At 38.4% G+C, this 22089-nt stretch overlaps 1 protein-coding gene across 1 annotated transcript; it reads right to left on the reverse strand.

Moving 5' to 3' along the window:
- Positions 1-555: 555 nt before the first annotated feature.
- LOC110739344 lies at positions 556-4063 on the reverse strand. Its single transcript, XM_021919810.1, has 8 exons — positions 3949-4063; positions 3154-3281; positions 2774-2888; positions 2643-2703; positions 2392-2510; positions 1849-1937; positions 1488-1586; positions 556-917 (listed from the first exon to the last, which is right to left on the reverse strand). The coding sequence occupies exons 1-8, from the start codon at positions 4061-4063 to the stop codon at positions 822-824; spliced, it is 822 nt and encodes a 273-aa protein (XP_021775502.1). The 3' UTR covers positions 556-821.
- Between the last annotated feature and the right edge of the window lie 18026 nt (positions 4064-22089).

Raw genomic sequence — 22089 nt, forward strand, 5'->3', positions numbered from 1 at the left:
TAATCTTGTTTGATTAAGTTTATTATGCTTGTTAATTGCTTTAATTAACGGGCGGGTCTTGGGGGGTTTCCTTCCGCATAGTGTCGGGTCACTACGAAACCCTACATTCTCACCTATAGGGAGAAGCCTTATTGAGTTCAACTTAAGTAATTTTTCCCAAACCCAAAACTTGGGTATTTATAGGGAAACACTAGGCGAAAAACCTCAATCCCCACCGGTTCAAACCACACATTCCCCACCGGTTTTGGACCATTCTTGATTTGGGGGGGTGCTAAATCCCTAAAGATTTCCCACCGGTTCAAAACCGGTGGCAAAAACCACTTTTCCCACCGGTTTTTGAGTGAATCGGTGGCAAAAACATGTGATTTATCTTATAGCTGGAGGACTTTTCCCACCGGTTTTGGAGTGAACCGGTGGCAAAACTATTACATTTCCCACCGGTTTTCACACTGACCCGGTGGCAAAAGTGCCCCAAAAAATTAAATTTTTTTTTTTTTTTTTTTTTGCATTTTTTTCACTTAAATTGTACCGAATACTTATATATAATCATAATATACATAAAACACATATATTTGTCTCAATAACTTGTAATATTACACTTTAAAAACTGAAAAAAAAAAAAAAACATATAGCTGTTTTGCTGGGCCTAGTGCTACAACGTTGTGAACGATAGTGCATGTCAACAAGATAATTATAAAAGCTGCCCAGAACACCTCCGATAACTCCAAGAACTATCACAGCTAGGATATCATAACTACTGCTGTTCTGCTACTGCTTCTGCTACTTTGTGTTCTGTTTGCTGTTCTGCTATTGCTATTCTGCTACTGCTTGCATTGCTTTGCTTTGTAAACCCATGTTAGAACTCCTTGCTTTGTAAGAACATGTGATCTGATGGTCCAATCTGAATGAATAATAATCTGTAGCCAAATCATATAAAATGCACCAAACAAAAACCATTTTAACCAACAAATAGTAAAGTCTGAATTTTTCAAACTAAATTATCATTAGCAAGCATCATTCTGAGTATCACTGTACAGTCCAATATGATTATAAAGTCTAGCATCATAGTAGGGTAGTTTGAAATCTGTTCAGTTTTTGGTGTCCAGAATTAGCAGATTTAGCTTAATATAGGTTCAGTAATATAGGTTAAAGTACACTGTATAATTAAAAAAAAAAAAAAAAAAAGTTGCCTCTGAAACACCATATACTTATAGGCAAAAGAAAATGAAGAGAAGACAATAAGACTCTCCAAAACCAAATCACTCTATATATAACCAAAGAGAAAAGAGCAACACAACAATTTCACAATTAAATAGAAAGCCAATAGTACAAAAACAAAACAGCAAGCATTAAAATCAGGAACAAATTACACTGTCATCCTACACTAAATAGTGTTACTATGGGCAAGCCACCCTAAAATAGTCCTTATAGCCTTTCATTGTCTACAATTTACAACACAACCTATATACCAAGTTGAGAGAAATTACCTTTGTATAATTCCAATCCCGCCTATTTCTTTTCCCACCGATTTTCACTGTCCGCTGTTTGCCACCCATGCGCCCAGCCATCTTTCTGCCTTTGAAAACCTACCAGGAAACAAAGTATACAATCATTCTATTCAACCACACAATGACTAACGTACTATACAATCATTCTATTCAACCATGCAATGATTAGACAATTGACTTGTCTAATACAAGTGACATTCAAATGCTTAAATAATAAAGTGCTAAAATGATATTAGCGATGAGTTGATAAGGTTTAATGAGAGCACAAATTAGCTGTTCAACTATCTCTAGTGCAGGATCAACTGAAAAAGCAAATTCAAATAAGCAAGGTATCACACACCTTGATCTTTGAACCTCCACTTTTCTTACTATTGTGCAGCTCCAAACAACGTTCATTGATACTAGCAGGGTTACCAATCTTCAGCACCTCTGAATTAACATAAATGGAGAAAATCCCAAATTGCAAAATATTAGGAAACACGGAATACAACTTTGCCGCCAAGCAGCAGGAATGTAACCACAGGCCACAGCTAAATATAAAATGAGCAAACTTCCTCCCATTATCATAATACAGTTAGAAAACACCAATGCCACAAAACCCCATCTCAGAAAATCTGATTCTTATTGGTTTCGTATAACTAATGATGGCAATTGGCAAGAAATGTGTCAAAAAAATTGCAGGTTTCAATAACATTAGAGGATGCTATATTTTCATACTATCATACATATGATGCACAGCTGCCCAATGTAAATTGATAGAAATATATATTAACAAGTTTTGCCAGGTATCAGGATCAAAGAGTTATTTTTAAAAAAATTATAAGATGAATATGGATGAAATTCAGAAGATGTAAATAAATCATGGATTATATTGTCTATATACCTTGATTGATGCAGAGATTCTTCCTAGAACCTAAAGAGACAACCTTCAACTCAGAACCAAACAGAGTCTTATTCAACTCTTTTATAAACTGAAAAAGCTGTGAATGATTTATAGCTTGACTTTTGAACATTGCATATCAAAAAGAAATAGTAAAATTCATAGAAAATTCATAAAAAATTAATTAAATTGAGTTAAATTCAAAAGAAAACTGTGAATAAAAATTTATGAAGAAGCAAATAATAGTAACTTACAGAATCCCAAGATGAAATGAGATGATTGTTGGATTCTGGAGCAAATCGTACACACCATAAGCTATAAGAACAGATCACAAGCTGTAAACCAAAGACTCAGAAAAGAACAACGAGGGACGATGACAACATACCATGGTCAGCAATTAACCACCGACATGAATTATCAGCAAAAAGGGCAACCTTTTCATCTGGCTTTACAACGACAACTCTTAAGCCTTCAGAGAAATCTAAAATCTCTTGCTCAAGCTGTGATTAGGACAAGCAAACCAATAAGAGTTAAACGATACAAGAAGAGCAAAGCCTCTAACCAAGACCTCAGAAGTTCAAATACACTAAAAAAACCTACCCCCCTACAAATCACAACGCTAGTATAAAGAATTCACAAGTATGACTGTCTAATTGTAGTATAATAAAGTTGTGGATGAAAAGAGAATTAGATTTTTTTAAAAAATAAAAATATTGTTAAAAAGAGTATAAATGTATACAGGTAAGAATTTACCTAAGAATTTACCTGCTTATAAGTCAACTCTAAAGGAGGTTCATGGTATGGATCTATCAATGCAATACGATCAGCATACTTTTCTGCAGCTGTTCTCCAAATATCAGGAACTGCTTTCCAGTCGCTAGAGCCAAAAATACCTTATTGTATAATATCTCATGTTCAAATAAAGGTGCACACCTCCTATTTTGCAACTCCTCTGTCTGTGACAGAAATTTTTAGAACCAAACGTGTCAGCAGCTTCTCATGCAAGTGAAAGCAAGATGTCTGCCTGTCAGTAGCAGAAAATCACTTATTTATTAACTAACATATTGAGGGCTAATGGTACTAAATTAGACATCCCTCATGAAAGAAAACTATCCTGAAACCACCAAATCACTTCTGTAAAGTTATATGGCATGGAAGAATATAGACCCTTCTAGTTGAAAAGGAAGAAAAAGGCCAACCTAACCTAGGCAACTGATGAGGATGAAGGGCACCAAAGTAGGAAGAGGGTCAAACAAATGACCATCTGTTTAAATGTTATAGCCCTCAACTTCTTCATTCCAAACCGACAACAACAAGATGCAAGCATTTATCCTAGGTAGCAGCAGGCAATAACATGATGGAATCATACTTCTACTGTTTTTTTTACTTGCAACACTTTAACTTTTAAGCTATTCATATACTTTAATATTGTTTTAAAGACACAAAATCAAGCAACTAATTTTAATGGATTATAATTTTCTTACGGAAAAACTAATGCATAGTCTTACAAGAGCTTTAAATATCAAGTACTTATAAATATAATTTTTTTACAACACAAACCCCAAGGAGAAAATAAGGCGGAAATGTAATCTGTATTAGACTTAAAGACAATATAGTATAAGAAATCAACAATTTCAATCCGGTCATAAGCCATCAAACAAATTCTAAATGACATTAATGAACAACTATCGCTCAGCATTAAACCATAGTGCGTGCAACTATGTTTCTGCTTAGATGAGACAGAGATCAAGGTTGGAGAGTGATCTCCCTATTCTTAAACTATAGTAATACGCCTCAACATGATAATCTTATACGATAATAGTATATAGCTATGACAAAGCATTGAGCAACCACAACAACCATTATATAGGATTGCTACCGCAATTAAACAAGTCACAGAAACCACAATAATAAGATAAAAAATTATAAGAGTCAACCAGCAAGCTTAAAACCATCAAGATGATAACTAAGAACGCAAACAAAAAAACTAATCATGCATATTACACTATTTCAGTAATTGTCAAGGAAAGCAGGATTATTTTACTTCTTATGCTTTAATATTGTTTGAAAGACACAAAATCAAGCAACTAATCAAGAAATTATATTCCTCAAAAAGACACAAAGACAAACTATTCACATGCAAATCAGATCGAAATTCAACAGAACCCCATTTGATTCAATCAAAATTCGAAAAAGCACATATTTTTAGGGTTATTTGATTCAATTATCAAATTATGCCCGAAAAATAACATATTTTAAGGGATATTTGATTCATTTACAAATTAGGGTCGAAAATTCAAAGGGAAATTTGATTCAAACATCAAAAATAGTTGAGATTTCAAACCCTAAACTTACCGCATTGACTATTAAAATGAATCAGATTCAAACAACAAGTTACCTCAGAAGCTGCCTCTTCAATGGGGGATACACAGATTAGAAGGCGCCGTCTGCTTGAAACTAAACCTTAACTACCGAAACTCAGTCCAACCACCCTGAAATACTCAACACTCACCCGAAAACACCCACCCAGAAAATTCGAAAATCCGAAAACACTCACTCCAAATACGATTGATCTAGAAAGAGAAAGCGAGGGTGTATATTTAGAGGGGGTAGGTGGCCGCCGCCGGTGGAGAAGGAGAGAGAAAAGGAAAATGAAAGAGATGGAGGAAAGAGAGAGAAAGAAAGAGTATACATTTAGAGGCAGATCAGACCGGGTTTTTTTTATTAAGCAATTTTCGCACCGGTTCGGTCAGAACCGGTGGGAAAAACTCACTTTTCCCACCGGTTTGATTGGAACCGGTGCGAAAACTCTATTTTCCAATCCCGCCCATTTCTTTTTCCACCGGTTTTGAAATACCGGTGAGAAAAATGCGGTGCGGAATTCAATTTTTCTACTAGTGAAAGGAGACTTAATCTCCCTTCTCCAATCACTGTGGGAGATTTGCATTTTTCCTCAATTTTATTTTAATCAAAAACAAAATAAAATGCAAGGCAATCAACAAGCTCCAAGTGTCACATGGAGGGAGAAGGTTGGTGACGACCACCAAAGGGGGGGGGGACCAAAACACCTTGCTCCCCAAGAAAAATACCAAGCAAATGGTCCCCTCCCTTGTCCGGGCTTGACCACGCCACTTGGCTGGCTGGCAGCCTGTCTTGGCTGCCAAGGTTGCAGCTGACGCCTAGCACCAAGGCTGGGCTGCCAAGCTAGCTTGCACCCGCATGCGTGCAGCAAGCAGGCCACGCATGCGGGCTGGTGTTGTGCTATAAGGCGATGCAGGGTGTGCTTGTGCGAGGCCCAACTGCGCGTGGCTGGTGCTGCTGTGCTAGCAAGCACATATAGCCACAGCGCATGCATGCTAGGCATACTACATGCGATGCTTGCGGTAGCAAGGCCCAGCAAGCATGCACTTGCGTGCTGCTGGCCTTACGATGCTTGCGGCAGGGCTGCTGTGTGCGAGGCACTAGCACGCTAGCACGCCTAGCGCACTAGCGATGCTGGCCATGCCACACCAGCTGGCTAGCAAGCACTGCTAGCAAGCTCGGCATGGTGCGTGGTCTAGGCTAGCCTAGCACTCGCATGGCTAGGCCAACACGAGGCTACGGCTTAGCTCGAAATTGTTGTTGTTGGATTTCTCGTCTCGTCAAATTCTAAACTCGACTCGACTTGCGACGCTCGATTTCGACGCTCTAAGCTCGACATCCGACGTCTTTGTTTGTAGTACTCTAATGTTTAATCTAATCCTTCGGATTGATTCGTCGTCTTGGGTCTGTTATTCGATTGGGGTGCAACCCGAAGGGTTCAGCCAAGATTAAGTTGTAATATTAATTACACATTAATATTACTAATCAGAAGCGGCCTCTACCTAGGCATTCCGATCACTTGACCTCCTTGAAGAATTAGCTTTCTAATAATTCCGAACCCTCTATCGGAATAATACACTTGTTAGAAGGACACCATTCTTTTCAAAAGCATTATGTGATTTGGGTGCTAGTGTTAGTGTAATGCCATCCTCTGTGTGTTTAAGGCTTAATATGGGTGATTTAAAAGTTACTAATTACATTACTTTGCAAATGGCATACCGTTCTGGTAAATACCCCTTAGGTATTTTAGAGGATGTTACAGTTAGGGTTGGTAAATATTTTATCCCTATTGATTTTGTTGTTTTAGACAAGGCTGAGGATACACAAATTCTCATAATATTAGGTAGACCTTTCCTCCACACTAGAGGGGCCATTATTGATTTTAAAAATGGAAAACTTACACTTTCTGTTGGAGATGAGAATATCACTTTCAATTTAGGGAGAGTTTTGAAAGGTCCTATGTGAGAGGAAAATTATGGTAGCATTGATGTGATTGATGTTATTTGTGAAGATAGCTTACCACAGGTCCTTGTAGGTGATGCTGGTATTTGGAGCAGTGAGGTGGACGCTATTGAGGAAGCTCTCGCACTTCAACAACTTGAACCTAAGGAGAGCAAGAAGGTAGTAAAATTAGTTCAGGAATCGTAACCTGCAGAGGTTAAGAAACCTGAGCTAAAACCTTTTTCCTTCTCATTTAAAATATGTATTTCTTGATGAGCAAGAACTGCACCCAGTGATCATTAGTACTGCACTCAATGATTCCCATATTTCCCAACTCTTAGATGTTCTTCGAACCCACAAAAGGGCAATTGGGTACAATGTTGATGATCTCAAGGGTATTAGCCCTGACTTTTGTATGCACAGAATACACTTAGAGGACTATCACAAGCCATGTATTCAACCCTAGAGGAGATTGAATCCTAACATGCAAGAATCAAGAAAGAGGTTATGAAATTAGTTAATGCAGGTATTATCTATCCTATTTCTAACTCATAGTGGGTGAGTACCGTACAGGTAGTTCCTAAAAAGGGTGGGGATGACTGTGATTAAAAATGATATAAATTATTTGATTCTCACTAGAATTGTAACAGGGTGGCATATGTGCATTGATTATCGTAGATTAGGATAAGACAAACTTTCCATGCCCTTATGGCACCTTTGCATATCGTAGGATGCCCTTTGGTTTATGTACTGCCCCTGCTACTTTTCAACGTTGCATGATGAGTATTTTTTCTAAATTGATAGAGTCTATCATGGAAGTCTTTATGGATGATTTTAGTGTGTATGGGTCTTCATTTGATACATGTTTAGGTAATCTCACTAAATTTTGAAAAGATGTGAAGAATGCAATTTGATCTTAAATTGGGAAAAATGTCACTTTATTGTGACAGAAGGTGTGGTCTTAGGTCATATTGTATATGATAAGGGTATACAAGTAGATAAAGCTAAAGTTTATGTGATTGAGCAATTACCTCCACCAGTCAATGTTAAGGGGGTTAGGAGTTTCTTAGGTCATGCGGGGTTTTATCGTTGCTTTATCAAAGATTTTTGTAAAATTGCTAAACCACTAACTCAGCTTTTACTCAAGGATGCCCCATTTGATTTTACTGACGAGTGTCTTGAGGCTTTCAACAGGATTAAGTAGGCTTTGATATCAGCACCTATCATATGTGCTCTCGACTGGAATCATCCTTTCGAGATTATGTGTGATGCCAAGTGATTTTGCAGTAGGAGCCGTTCTAGGACAGAGTTTTGCATGTTATTTACAATGCAAGTAAAACTTTGGATGAAGCCAAAGTCAACTACGCCACTACGGAGAAGGAGTTTTGTGCTGTGATTTATGCTTTAGAAAAATTTAGATTATATCTTGTTGGTTCTAAAATTATTGTTTATACTGATCATGCAGCTTTGAAATATCTTATAGCTAAGGCAAAAACAAAGCCTAGGCTCCTCCGTTGGGTTCTCTTACTCCAAGATTTTGATGTGGAAATTAAAGATTAAAAGGGAGCAAAGAATGTAGTTACAGATCACTTGTCAAGGATCAAGTATAATGAGGGTAAGGATTCTCTTCCTATAGATGATTTTTTCCCTGATCACCACTTGTTTGTAGTTGTAGAGCAATACCCTTGGTATGCCGACTATGCTAATTATGTGGTAGGCGGTACTCTACCTCTTGATTTGTCCTATCAACAGAAAGAGAGGTTCCTTTATGATATTAAACATTATTTTTGGGATGATTCTTTTTTGTTTCGTGAGTGTGGAGATGGACTATTTCGCAAGTGTGTTCCCGAATGGGAAGTTCACGGTGTACTTACAAGATGCCACAACTCACTCTATGGTGGACATCATGGTCCCGCTAAGACAGTAGCAAAGATCAATGAGTCGGGTTTCTTTTGGCCAACTATGTTCAAGGACGCTCACTCTTTTGTTTAAGCTTGTGACTCTTGCTAGAGGAGTAGTAACATCTCGCGGCGGTATGAGATGCCTCCAAATGGTATTTTAGAAGTTGAAATTTTTGATGTTTAGGGTGTTGATTATATGGGACCTTTTCCCTCTTCAAAAGGGAATCGCTATATCCTTGTCGCCGTTGATTATGTATCCAAGTGGGTTGAAGCCATTGCCACACCTACCAATGATGCCAAGGTGGTCCATAAGCTTTTTAAGAAAATAATTTTTCCTAGATTTGGTGTCCCTCGAGCCGTTATTAGTGATGGAGGATCTCACTTTCATGAGCGGAAGTTAGATACCCTTCTCAAGAAGTATGGTGTTTACAATAGGATGGGTTTAGCTTACCATCCCTAAACTAGTGGCCAAGTTAAGGTTTCTAACCGTGAGATTAAGGCTATTCTAGAGAAGGTGGTAGCAAAGTCTAGGAATGATTGGAGAGATAAATTGGATGACACACTTTGGGCATATAGAACCGGATTTAAGACCCCCATTGGTACTTCACCCTATAGGCTTGTGTATGGGAAATCATGTCACCTCCAAGTGGAATTAGAGTATAAGGCCTATTGGGCAATTAAAGAGCTTAATTTGGATGCTAAGTTAGCGGGTGAAAAGAGGCTTCTACAACTTAACCAACTAGATGAGTTTAGGTTGATGGCCTATGATAGTGCACGTGTCTACAAGGAGAAGACCAAAAAAATGGCATGACAAGATGATCCTTCCGAGAGAATTCAAAGAGCGTGATAAGGTTTTGTTGTTTAATTCAAGACTTAAACTTTTCCCAAGAAATTTAAAGTCAAGCTGGTTGAGTCCTTTCACTGTAAAAATGGCAAACAAATTTGGTTCTGTCGAGTTATATGATGAACATGGTGGTATTTTTAAGGTAAATGGCCAAAGGTTAAAGCTATACCATGAAGGGGCTACGATAAGTGCAGTTGAATTACTTCACCTAATCGATTTCATCTCATCTTGATTTGCATAAGGTAAGAAGGTCGTGCGGGACCCAGATAAACCAGCGCTTTGCGGGAGGCAACCCATATTTTCTTGCTTTATAGAGTAGTTTTTCCTTTAGATTTTGTCTTTTAAGATAAGAGAGGTGGGAATTTAATGTGTTTTTGAGCATTATGTACAGGTTGGAGAAAAAGAGTTAGCCAAATTTCGAAGAAAAGAAGAAAAAAATCGGATTCATAGTGCCAAAAGGCGCGCCCAACCGGGCTGGGTCCTGCCTGACTGGGCACGAGAGAAAGAAAATACTAGGGTTTGAATTTCGCCTGACCGGGCAAAGATTGCTCGCGCGATCGGGCGCGAGCACAGCGAAATCAAAACGTCAGATCGCCCAATCGGGCAAGAAACCGCCCGACCGGGCGCCCCTATTTCTTCCCGTCTTTTTTCTCTTCTTTCTTCCTTCTTTCTTTCTTCCTTATTTTCTATTTCCTCCATTTTTTCTCTCTCTAAAACCTTATTTTCTCTAACTTCTCTCTTAGTTTTATCCTCCATTTCTCATCCAAATTCAATAAAATTTACATATTCTTTTTCCTCTCTTCATCCTCTATATTTCTACACTAATTTTGTTTGACTTTGAAACAAAATTTTTTTAGACCCATATTCAAAATGTTTGGCAAGAGAGCAAGAACTCAAGGTGGTGGACGTGGTTCGGGCTCTAAGGCGACGGTGGACCCAACTCTACAATTGGTCAACGATCAAAGTCGCGACTCTGCAACAACGAGAACAACTCATAAACCTCTACGAACGGGAGGTGGTAGCGGTGGAGGGGTTGGGACGATGGATGAGGATGGTGGTGATTAGCCATGTTGTGGCTAGTTCTCAAGCGAATTACGACATTGTCTGATTTTGGCTTGGGGGAGATTTTTGGATTGAGGTATCTTCTATCTTTTCTCTCTCTTTTTGCTTTTTGTGTGTTAAGTATAGGTTTTATTGCTTTTTAGTGTAGATTTTATTGCTTTGAAGAAAATGAAAAATACAAAAATATTGGAAAAAAAAAATACAAAATATGAACCAATGAATGATAAATCATGCTTCCCTGTGCCCCATACATGAAAATTGTTTTGATTATTGGTATATGATGATGAATGTTGTGGATAGGTTAGTCATCATTTTGATGTTAGATTGCATTGATGCCCTGATATGAGTCAACTTTGTCTAGCTATTTGTGGATTTGGTACTTGATTAGTTGATTTGGTTAGGAATTGTGTGTTAGTTCCTTGTATGTCAATGAAGTTGAGTATTGGTTTGCAACTTTGAGTAATTTTTGTATGGTTCATTATTATGCACATTGAGGAGGATGAAGGCATTTGTTCTTTTAGGTAGCCTTCAGATGATTTAGATACATTTGTTCCCTTCTTGGTACCCATGTTGTTGCCTTGACTTTTCATTATTGTTTAGCCTCATTACAAGCTGATTTTGCCCCATTGGTTACTAGTCCCAAGCTTGGCTTGGGGGAGGTATTAGTGAGTGAGGTGAGGGAGTTTGTAGTGTGCTTATTATTTGCACGATGAGGGTGGGTTTTGAGAAGTAGTTTTGTTCTTTATTGTGGTTTATTTTTGATAAATTTAAAAGATGAATTCTCTTGAAAAGATAAAGCATGAAAGAAAAAAAAAAGTGAAGTTCAAGAAAAGAAAAGAAAAAAAGAAAGTGGAACTTCAAAAGAAAGAAAAAGAGCAAAAAGAAAAAAAAAATTGTTTAATGTTCAAATGTTCTACTGAAGGTTGTTCAAAGAAAAAAATGAGTTCCAATGAAAAAGAAGAATCAAGTAAAGTTATGTTGGATATTTATAGTCATTATTTATTTTTGACCTTGGTTTTATTTGTTAGGATTTTGGCTCCCTTAAGCATGGCTTTACTCTCACATTTTTTCCAAATACTTCCTACCCTTTTACCCTGGCCTTACATTACAAGCTGTAAAGACCTTTTGACCTTTGTGTATTGTATAGAGTTGTATGGATGTGAAATTAGTTCTTTATTGATGCAAAAAATGATTTGACATATTTCGAGTGCTTGTTTTCTTAGACACACAAGTGGTGTGAGTTTGGGAGGGCATTGTTCACAATAAAGGGGTTGGATGGAGAGCGATCGGATACATTTTATATCCGCCACATAAAAAGAGTGAAGAGTTTGTGAGCACTAGTAATGAATTCCATATACACTTAGCTTGTGGTTCATTTTGTTTGACAATTGTTAGGGTTAATGAGTAGTTGGATGGATTTGATTGGTCTACTTTTATGCATATTTGTTGGATTTGCCTTGAATTGATTGTTCTTGGTTTTAGTTGATTTTGGGGTGAAGTATGTTTTATTTGTTCATTGATGAGCTCTTTGCTTTGGGACAAGCAAAGGTTTAACTTGGGCGAGTTTGATATGTCTATTTTATATAGTGATTTACCCCCGTCCCTTGGTCATATTTTGGAGTATTTTTGGCTCTACAGACCCACTTTTATTACTAATATGCGTTTTCTAGTGTTTTCGTAGTTTTGATATTGTTTTATAGGAAATTGCGGATTTGGAGCATTTTCCCAGACTTATTTCAGCCACTACGAGCATTGGAGTAGGATCGCATTCATATGACCATATTCCGTAGCCCAAGACCGCGTTAGAGAAATCAAGCCAGTGATTAAGGGCTCGGTGAAGAAGAAGAGTTCGCGGCAGTGGACTGAGAATTAAAGACCCAAAGAGGAAATATGGATTTGGATTTGGGCGTGTGTTTATGAGGGTTGTTTTGCGACTTTTAATCTTCGTTTATGTTTAGGATTCCTAGCTTAAGTATAAGTACACTTTTCTATGCGAGTGACGATTACGTATGTCATTAGTTAGTTTCCAGATTTTAGTTTTAAACTTTTGGTTAATAATCTTGTTTTCTCAACACTTTTGATTTATGCAATTCCATTTTTCCGTTTGTTTTGGTAACGATTCCTTGCCCTTTTATTTTCAGTAATTTAATTGCTTTGATTAATCATGTTTTGTTTATTCGTTTTTCTCCGTTTAGATTTAAATATGTGTGATTAGTTTTATTTCTTGGGTTGTGGGGATCCATATTCAATATAAAGGGATGATTTATTATTGTTGATTTTCAATGCTTCGGTTGATTTCCTATTGATTAATTTAATGCTATGCAATTAGATTAGGCCTGGTTTAATTGTATAAGTTATGCAATATTAATTCGAGAGATGAGAATTGATGTTTAGGCTTAGTTTCAATTGGCAGGTTAATTTATAAATGGTTAATTCAAGATTCGAGAGATACGATTTAATATCGGTAGTTTAATTCTGTGATTGTAATACGTAGCGAAAGCCCTTTATGATCTGATTAATTGATGCATCGATTGTTGTGTTTTACCCTTAAATATTATTTATTAGTGAACATATACCCTAGGCTTTGATTTATTGATTTTCCCCTTAATTTTATTTGCTTTAGTTTATTTATTCTCTTTAGTTTAATTCTCACAAAAATAACTTGGTTACTTGATAATTTAGATTATAATAATTATTTAGGAATAGAAAGACATTGTTTCCCCATGGATTCGACCCTACTTCCCTATCTGCTTTAGTTAGAGGACTTAGGTATTTCTTTTGATTAGGTGATACAACTTTAGCCCGTCACCAGTCAGCTGAAGAGGGAGTATGAGACCAGAGAGCCTACAATGCTGAAATACGCAACAAGGGTGAAAAAGTTGGCAGCTTAACTAATGCATTTCCAAGTAGACCTGGTCCCTAGAGCAGAAAATTCCCAAGCTGACGCACGAACAAAATTAGCCAGTTCTACTCTTCAGAGCTTCACAAGAATAGTCATGCTTTACAGAGTGGGAGCAAGAAGGTGAAAGAAATAGTGTCCTTCCAACAAGTGTATTATTCTGATAGAGGGTTCAGAATTATTAGAAAGCTAATTCTTAAGTGAGGTCAAGTGATCGGAATGCCTAGGTGGAGGCCGCTTCCGATTAGTAATATTAATGCATAATTAATATTACAACTTAATCTTGACTGAACCCTTCGGGTTGCACCCCTATCGAATAACCGATCTGAAATGACGAATCGATCCGAAGGATTAGATGAGTCATTAGATTATTACGAAAAAAGACGTCGGATATTGAGCTTAGAGTGTCGAGACCAAGCGTCGCAAGTCGAGTCGAATTTAGAATTCGACGAGACATAGAATCAAGCAAGCGACAAGTATAAGCCAAGCCGTAGCCTCGCATTTGCCTAGCCATGCGAGTGCTAGGCTAGGCGAGGGCACCAATCGCATGCATGCTAGCGTGGTGGGCATCACACCCAGCCACACGCATAGCCGAAGCTAAGCTGTGCTTAGCATGCAAGCATCGCAACCATGGTGCATGCCTTGCGTATGCATGCTATACGTGCTTGCTAGCATGCTAGGGCCTAGCGCCCAACTCTTTGCAGCCTCGCATCAAGCAGCGTACTCGCACAGCACACGCATCGCAGCAGGGTGCTATGTGTGCGTTTGCGTAGCTGTGCATGCTAGCGTTGCAGCACCAAGTAGCAGCATCGCATGCATGCGCGCTGGTTGGCTGCGCATATGCTGCGTGCTGGCTGGCTGGGCTGCCCAGCCTTTGTGCTAGGCCCCAGCTGGCAGCCTTGGCAGCCAAGGTAGGCTGCCAGCCAGCCAAGGTAGGCTGCCAGCCAGCCAAGTGGCTTGGTGATGCCGGGTTTGTGTGGCGATTGATTTCAAGGGGTTGCTTGGTGAGCAAGGGGATTTGTTCCCCCCCTTGAATGGTCCTCACCTATACTCTCCCTCCATGTGCCACTTGGAGCTTGTTGATTGCCTTGCATTTTTATTTTGTTTTTTATTAAAATAAAATAAAGGAAAATGCAAATCTCCCACATTGATGGGAGAAGGGAGATGAAGTCTCCATTCCCTATAGATACCTAAGTTTTGGGTTTGGGAAAAATCACTTGAGTTGAACTCAATAAGGCATCTAATCATTGGTTAGAAAACCTTTAAATTCGTAATACTCTAGTTTTATTTGTTTAAGTCCCGACTAACCTTCAGGATTAAGACCGCTCGGGTTGGGTCGAGGGTGCGAGCCGTCGGAGGCTTACGCACTTGCGTAGCTCGAGCTTTGAAAAAAGTGCTCGTGAATCGAGCGAAGCACACGTCATGGGTAAGAATGTCTTTTCCCGTTCTCTCTCGTATGTTGTTAATTATGTGATTACATGTTTAGTTGCTTTAATTAGTGGGCGGGTTTCTCTTCCGCGTAACGTTTGACGCTACGAAACCCAACAACGGTATCGGAGCCGCGCTCATTTTAATTATTGTACCTAATAATTAATAGAGGTGATTTAAAATGGATTAAATTCTGGTTTTGCTTTCTAATTAGATTAGAAGCTCGTTTTAATTAATTTTAATCTTGTATTTTACTAATTTTGGCCAACGACGAACCCAGATTTTGACTCAAAAATTGTTATTTTTGGGGAATCGATGTTCTAAATCTTTTTTGACCCTTCTTAGGGCTGTCCAAAATCCAAAACCCACTTGGAAACGGGTTTTTCGAGGGGTTTTTCGTTTTTAACTAAAATTTTTAAATCATTAAACCTTGATTAATTATGGCATGTTAAAGGTAGATTAAATGTATGGTTGCATCACTAATCTACTGCAATTAAACCTTATTAAGCATGTTTATGAAGTCATATTTGATGCTTGATTTGGTGAGTTCATTTTTCACATAAACTTGAAATTTTCACATTTTTGCAAATATATTGCTTCAAGTGTGAAAGTTCATTGTGGACTTGTAATGTTAAAGTCCCTAATGTGTTAAAGATCCAATCTTTAATTGTTTATTTGGTTGGAACTTTGATTGCTAAATTCTATGTTGAACTAATTTTTGGATTTAATCATTTTGGGTTGATTAAACTCCTAAAAGTTCAAAACTTGTTATTTAAATCTAATTAATCTTCATATTGGAAAATGTAATTTTCCAATTTCACACAAGTTAGTGTTGGAAATTTTTCATTAGATGAAAAGGTTTAATTTTCCAACCCCTTTAATTTTGTCAAATCTCATTATTATTTTATATTTGGTTAAATTAAATATAAGTATAGCCCTTCAATTTTGTAGCATCAAGATGAACCTAAATTGATTTAAGAATGGTTCTTGAATAATTTAGGCTTGTGCACTACTAAAGTTGAATTTAAATAAGTTGGACTTGATTTATTTTCATTTTTGCTCTAATTGGTACTATAATAAATTTAGAATTAATTTTATGTCACACATAAATCGGGAATTAAAATCCCGAGACAAGTGCACGTAAATCGAGGCAAATCCGCCCAAAACGCACCCTTAGGCTAGTCGGGCTGCTCAAGAAGTCCACATGTGGCTGTTAAGGTGCGTGATAGGGCTACCTTGCCTCGTAGATGCACTGCTGTGTGGCGGGCTGGGTGCAAGCTATGTGCGTGCTTACTGCGTGGTGCGTTGATGCTGGAAGATGCTCGCAAATGCTGCTGGGCAGCAAGGCATGCGAGCCCCAGCAAGCCCAGCCACTTGCTACCAACGCCAGCATGCACGCAAGCATGTGTAGCATGCTGCGATGCTGCTGGTGCCATCAGCCGTAGCATGTTGTGCTAGGCAGGCATGGCTGCGCTCAAGCACGCATAGCCGTACCCTAGGTGCCTAGCAAGCCTAGCCCCATGGCTTGGATGCTAGGCACTCGGCTTTTGGTGGGCTGTTTTTTGCGTTAGTTGGGCTATGTGTTTTGGGAATTTTTGCCATTTTAACTATTTTGTTTAATTATTTTAACGAGGCTAGGCCTCAGTTCCTCCGGCACATGCAAAATATTTTTACAAAATTTGGGTTAACCGACTTGATTAATTGGATTAATTAAGTTGGATGCGGAATTTAGTGGGAGCTTTGTTAATTACTTGTACTAATTGTGTTTTAATCACATAAAATGTTAAACAACTTCGACTAGTTTCAATTAGGCGTGTTAATTGGATTAACCACCTAAGTCAATTGCTAGTTCGCGCGTAATAATGCATTGTTTCTTGTTAATCGTTGTAAGATGCATGGGCCATTCATAAATAGTGAATGGATGAATGGAATGTATATTTCTTCACAAGTTTTGTGAAAATGACAACTAGTGAGGCCCGACTAGGATAGTAAATACGGACTACGATCCGTTATGTATTTTTGTAAATCTAAATACGGTCTACGTACTGTTGATATTTTTGTACCTTAATATTTAGAATATTCCTAGTCGTAGCAGCTAGTAGTTGCATAGATTGGCGAAGATGTCTCGAAGATGGCGTTTCTAAGAAGACAAGCCAAGAAGTTGCATTGGAGACCCTTGAAGATTTGAAGTTGCCAAATGCATATTTTACTTATGTTGTCTATATATATAATTGTGTTTATATATGATTGAATGGTATGATAGATGCATAATTAGGATTTCAAATGTTGCGATGATTAATTAAGTTCACTTAAATCAACTAACATAGAAACCCTAGGTCCCTATAATATTGAGCCAAACTTGCCATTCCAAGAACGACACTTACCAAAATAATGCGCGTGTTACCATTTCAAGTCGTCTTGGTTAAGCTCAACGACATCAGTAAGGAGTCCTTAGATGTCGTGGCAATGGAGATAAAATGTTAAGGAAGCATTGGGTGTGACGTTTTATCGAACCAAGAGTAGCTTGGAGCTATTAGCAATTGGATTGCTTACCCTAAAATATTAAGTGTTAAGACAAGCTAAAGCATGCTTAATCATTTTTTGATTTTTGGGATCTTGGAATCATTTTATTCACGCCTAAAAGGGACTAATGTTAAAGCGTGGATAAAATGCTCAATAAGATTGAAAATTTGCATGAATGCTTTAAATTTCAAACTTATTGGTTTTATGAATGGTTTTTCCTTTCAAATTCTTTTAATTGTAGAATCACGTCTGCAAATAACTCAAACAACCAGTTTTCATTACGCTCAATTCTCGACAAGGAGAAGTTGAGTGGGCCAAATATTCTTGATTGGCAAAGGAACTTGCGTATTGTTCTTAGGCAAGAGCAAAAGGAATACGTCATTGATGAGGAAATGCCTGACACTCCCAATCAGGAGGTCACTCAGGCTGCCCTTAACCGATGGAAAAGTGCCAATCGGGATGTCAAATGCATCATGTTGGCCACCATGTCTCCGGACCTTCAAAAGACTTTCTTTGAAAAGGAGATGGCTTTTGAGATCATTTCTGAGCTTCAGAATATGTTTCAAGAGCAGGCCCGAACTGAAAGGTTCGAAACCCACAGGCAGATCCTTGAGAGGAAGCTCAAGAAAGGAGAGCTAGTCAGCTCGCATGTTCTTAAAATGATTGGATTATTTGAGAACATGGAAAGGCTTGATGCTGGGTATTCAACCGAGATGGAAATTGACATCATTCTCCATTCGCTGCACAAAGTCTATGATTAGTTCAAGATGAAGTATAATATGCACAACATGGAGAAAACCCTCACCAAGCTTCATGGTATGTTGAAGCAGGCCGAGCAAACCCTCACGGATGAGGGGAAGCATGACATGCTCATGGAGAGAAAGGGCAAGCCATTTAAGCGCTTGGGAAAGAAGGGAAGATTTAAAGGGAAAAAAAGAAGAATTTTTCGCCTAAGTCAAGTGCTGCTAAGAGCGGCAAGGAAAAGAAGGTAGTCTCTTCTAAATCTGATTTTGAATGTTTCTACTGCAAGAAGAAAGGAAATTGGAAGTGGGATTGCCTCAAATTCAAGGAAGATAAGAATAACGGCACCGTTGCTTCTATATCAGGTATTTTTGTTATAGACTTAAACTTCGCTAGCAAAACATTATGGGTATTAGATACCAGATGTGGCTCACACCTTTGTTCCAATGATTAGGGACTAAGGATAAATAGAAGGCTAGAGAAGGGAGAGGTCGAGCTTCGGGTCGGCAATGGAGCCAGGATGTCTGCCGTATCCATTGGAACTCTCAGTTTGTCTTTGCCTCTAGGTTTGTTTTAGAACTTGACAATTGTTATCATGTTCCAAGAGTTACCAAAAACATTATTTCAATTTCGGGGTTGGACGCCAAGGGATTTGAATTTCGAATTAAGAACAATAGTTGTTTGTTTTAGTTCGATAATGTTTTATATGGTAAGGCATGTTCAGAAACTGGTCTTTATGTGCTTTCTCTATACAAATAAGTTTATAACATTAATGATACTGCTAAAAGAGTTAAGACCATTGAGTCGAATTAAACCTACTTGTGGCATTGTTGTCTTGGCCACATTAACATTAAACGCATCAGGAAACTTCTTCATGAGGGTATTCTTGACTCATTCGACTAGGAGTCGTTTGAAAATTGTGAAGGGCGTTTATTAAGAAAGATGATAAAGCAACCATTCTCCAAGTTAGGAGAAAGGGCTAGTGACTTATTAGGTCTAATACATACAGATGTATGTGGACTAATGAGTACACCTGCAAGAAATGGTTATCGATATTTCATTACCTTCATGGATGACTATAGTAGATATGGCTATGTCTACCTTATGTCGAACAAATCTGAATCTTTTGAGAAATTCAAAGAGTTTCAGAGTGAAGTTGAAAATCAGCTTGGCAAGAAAATCAAAGCACTTTGATCGGATCGAGGTGGCGAGTATTTGAGCCACGAATTCGACTATCACTGGAAAGAAAATGGTATTCTTTTAGAGTTGACACCTCCTAGAACTCCACAATGGAACGGAGTGTCCGAAAGGAGGAATCGAACCTTGTTAGACATGATTTGATCAATGATGGGTCTTAGTGAACTTCTTATCTCTTTCTGGGGACACGCACTTCTAACTGCGGCACTAACACTGAACCGTGCTCCGTGAAAAGCTATCGAATCGACTACATATGAATTATGGACGAAGAAACCTCCACGGTTGTCTTTTCTTAAGATTTGGGGTTGCGAAGCATAAGTCAAGAGATTAATTTCTGACAAACATCACCCAAAATTTGACAAGTGTTTCTTTGTGGGCTACCCAAAAGAAACCAAGGGGTATTACTTCTACAACAAATCCAAGAACAAAGTGTTTGTTGCTCGTGATGGTGTCTTTTTGGAGAAGGAACACCTTTCCAAATTGACAAGTGGGACGAAAATAGAACTCGACGAAGTTCGAGAGGTCGACCAACAAAGTCAATCTGACAAAACTGACAATCAAAGTGCTTTAGAAGCAGCTAATGACATTAGTCAGAGTCAAACCGACAATGCAAATGCTTATCCTATTACCTTACGTAGGTTACGACGACCAAGATCTCAACCAGACAGATACCTTGGTATTGTCTTAATCGAAGATTAAGACATTCTAATTATGGATGGAGATGAGCCAGCGACATACAAACAAGCTATGACGAGCCCCGATTCTTCAAAATGGCAAGAAGCCATGAAATCCGAGATGGATTCCATGTCTAAAAATCAAGTCTGGGACTTGGTTGATTTGCCCGAAGGTTACAAACCTATTGATTGCAAATGGATTTTAAAGTTGAAAACAGACAAAGATGGAAATGTATCTATATACAAAGCTAGATTGGTGGCAAAAGGTTACAGGAAAATTCACGGCATTGATTATGATGAAACCTTTTCGCCAGTCGCAATGCTTAAGTCCGTCCGGATTATCCTAGCGATTGTTGCATATTACAACTATGAAATATGGCCAAATGGATGTCAAAATCGCCTTCCTTAACAGGATTTTGGAAGAAGCTGTGCATATGACACAACCATAAGGTTTTGTTGATCCAAGCAATGCTGGGAAGGTATGCAAGCTTAAGAAGTCCATTTATGGACTAAAGCAGGCAAAAGTTGAAATCTGCGATTCAATGAAGCCATTACTAAGTTTGGTTTTCTAAGGAATCTAGATGAGTCTTGTGTTTACAAGAAGGTTAGTGGGAGTGACATCACATTCCTCGTCTTATATGTCGATGACATATTACTCATTGGAAACATCACTGAACTGTTAGAGTCCGTAAAGGGCTGGCTTGGTAAGTGCTTTTCAAAGAAGGACTTGGGAGAGGCACAGTACATATTAGGCATCAAGATCTGTAGAGATAGATCTAAAAGGATGATTAGATTGAGCCAAAGTAATTATATTGATAAGGTACTGGCACAATTCAACATGGAAGGGGCCAAGAGAGGGCACCTACCTAAGTCACATGGCATAACTCTCAACAAGAAGCAGTGTCCACAGAATCCTGATGAGCGAGAGAGGATGAGTCAGATTCCATATGCTTCTCTTATTAGATCGATCGTGTATGCCATGATATGTACTAGGCCGGATGTATTGTATGCCTTGAGTGCTACGAGCCGATACCAATCAGACCCGGGAGAGGCGCGTTGGACTACAGCCAAGAATATCCTAAAGTACTTGAAAAGGAACAAGGATAAGTTCCCGATCTATGGTGGTAGTAATGATTTGGTTGTTGGAGGTTATACTGACGCGAGCTTCCAGACTGACAGAGATGACTCCAAGTCGCAGTCAGGGCACATATTCTGCCTAAATGGAGGAGTGTTGAGTTGGAAGAGTGCTAATCAAAGGACCACTGTAGATTCTACAACTGAAGTCGAATACTTGGCAGCTTCGGAAGCAGCTAAGGAGGCAGTTTGGATTTGTAAGTTCATTAGTGAACTTGGTGTTGTATCCTCTATCAAGGGTCTGATAGACCTCTATTGTGATAATAATGGAGCCATTGCTCAGCCAAGGAGCCAAGGGAACACCAGAAGGTCAAACATGTCAAGCGACGATTTCACATGATAAGGGAATGGAAGTCCGAGGGTGAAATCAGAATTTGTAAGATTGGAACGGACGACAATGTAGCTGATCCATTGACTAAACCTTTGCCTCAAGTGAAGCACAACAAACACGTTGAGGCAATGAGAATCAAGCATGTTGGATATTGGCTTTGATTTCCCCGTATATGTGTTTTAATTAAACCTGATGTCTTAATGTAAAACACTATGTTGACTTATTCGTTTATGGAGCAATTAAATTTTTTGCAAATTTATTATTACTCCATTTTTATTTAATTGTCGTTTAGAATTAAATAATGAATCCATTCAATTTATGAGAATATTCAAAACAGGGTATCAAGACAATTTCTTGGATAAAGAAACACCTGTTAAGTGAACATTGAATAAGTAAATCGAAAATTATCCTTAATCAAGGTCATTTAAATGATGGACGATTAAAAACCACCTGAGATTAGTGTGTAGTATGATTTACAGCACCGTTTCTTGTGCTACGAGGATTATAACGGCAACACTCGGGTGGCTAGGTCCTCTCAGTGAGGGAAGCTTACAGCACAAGACTGGGAATGTCCCCCTATTAACAGTAAGGAATATGTCTTTGTTGTTTACAAGGCCTCTCGAAGAATGAGAGTGTGAAAATGCATGGCCGTGCTCAGATGGATT

The sequence above is a fragment of the Chenopodium quinoa genome, unplaced genomic scaffold (genome assembly GCF_001683475.1).
Source record: "Chenopodium quinoa cultivar QQ74 unplaced genomic scaffold, ASM168347v1, whole genome shotgun sequence".
Classification (NCBI taxonomy): domain Eukaryota; kingdom Viridiplantae; phylum Streptophyta; class Magnoliopsida; order Caryophyllales; family Amaranthaceae; genus Chenopodium; species Chenopodium quinoa.

Excerpts from the sequence above, each read along its gene's own strand:
- LOC110739344 (XM_021919810.1), bottom strand. The coding sequence starts at position 4,063 with ATGTCATTTAGAATTTGTTTGATGGCTTATGACCGGATTGAAATTGTT. Across the intron at positions 2,889-3,153 it reads TAGAGTTGACTTATAAGCAG|CTTGAGCAAGAGATTTTAGA; the intron begins GTAAATTCTTAG and ends TCCTAATCACAG. Across the intron at positions 918-1,487 it reads GGGATTGGAATTATACAAAG|ATTATTATTCATTCAGATTG; the intron begins GTAATTTCTCTC and ends ATTTGGCTACAG.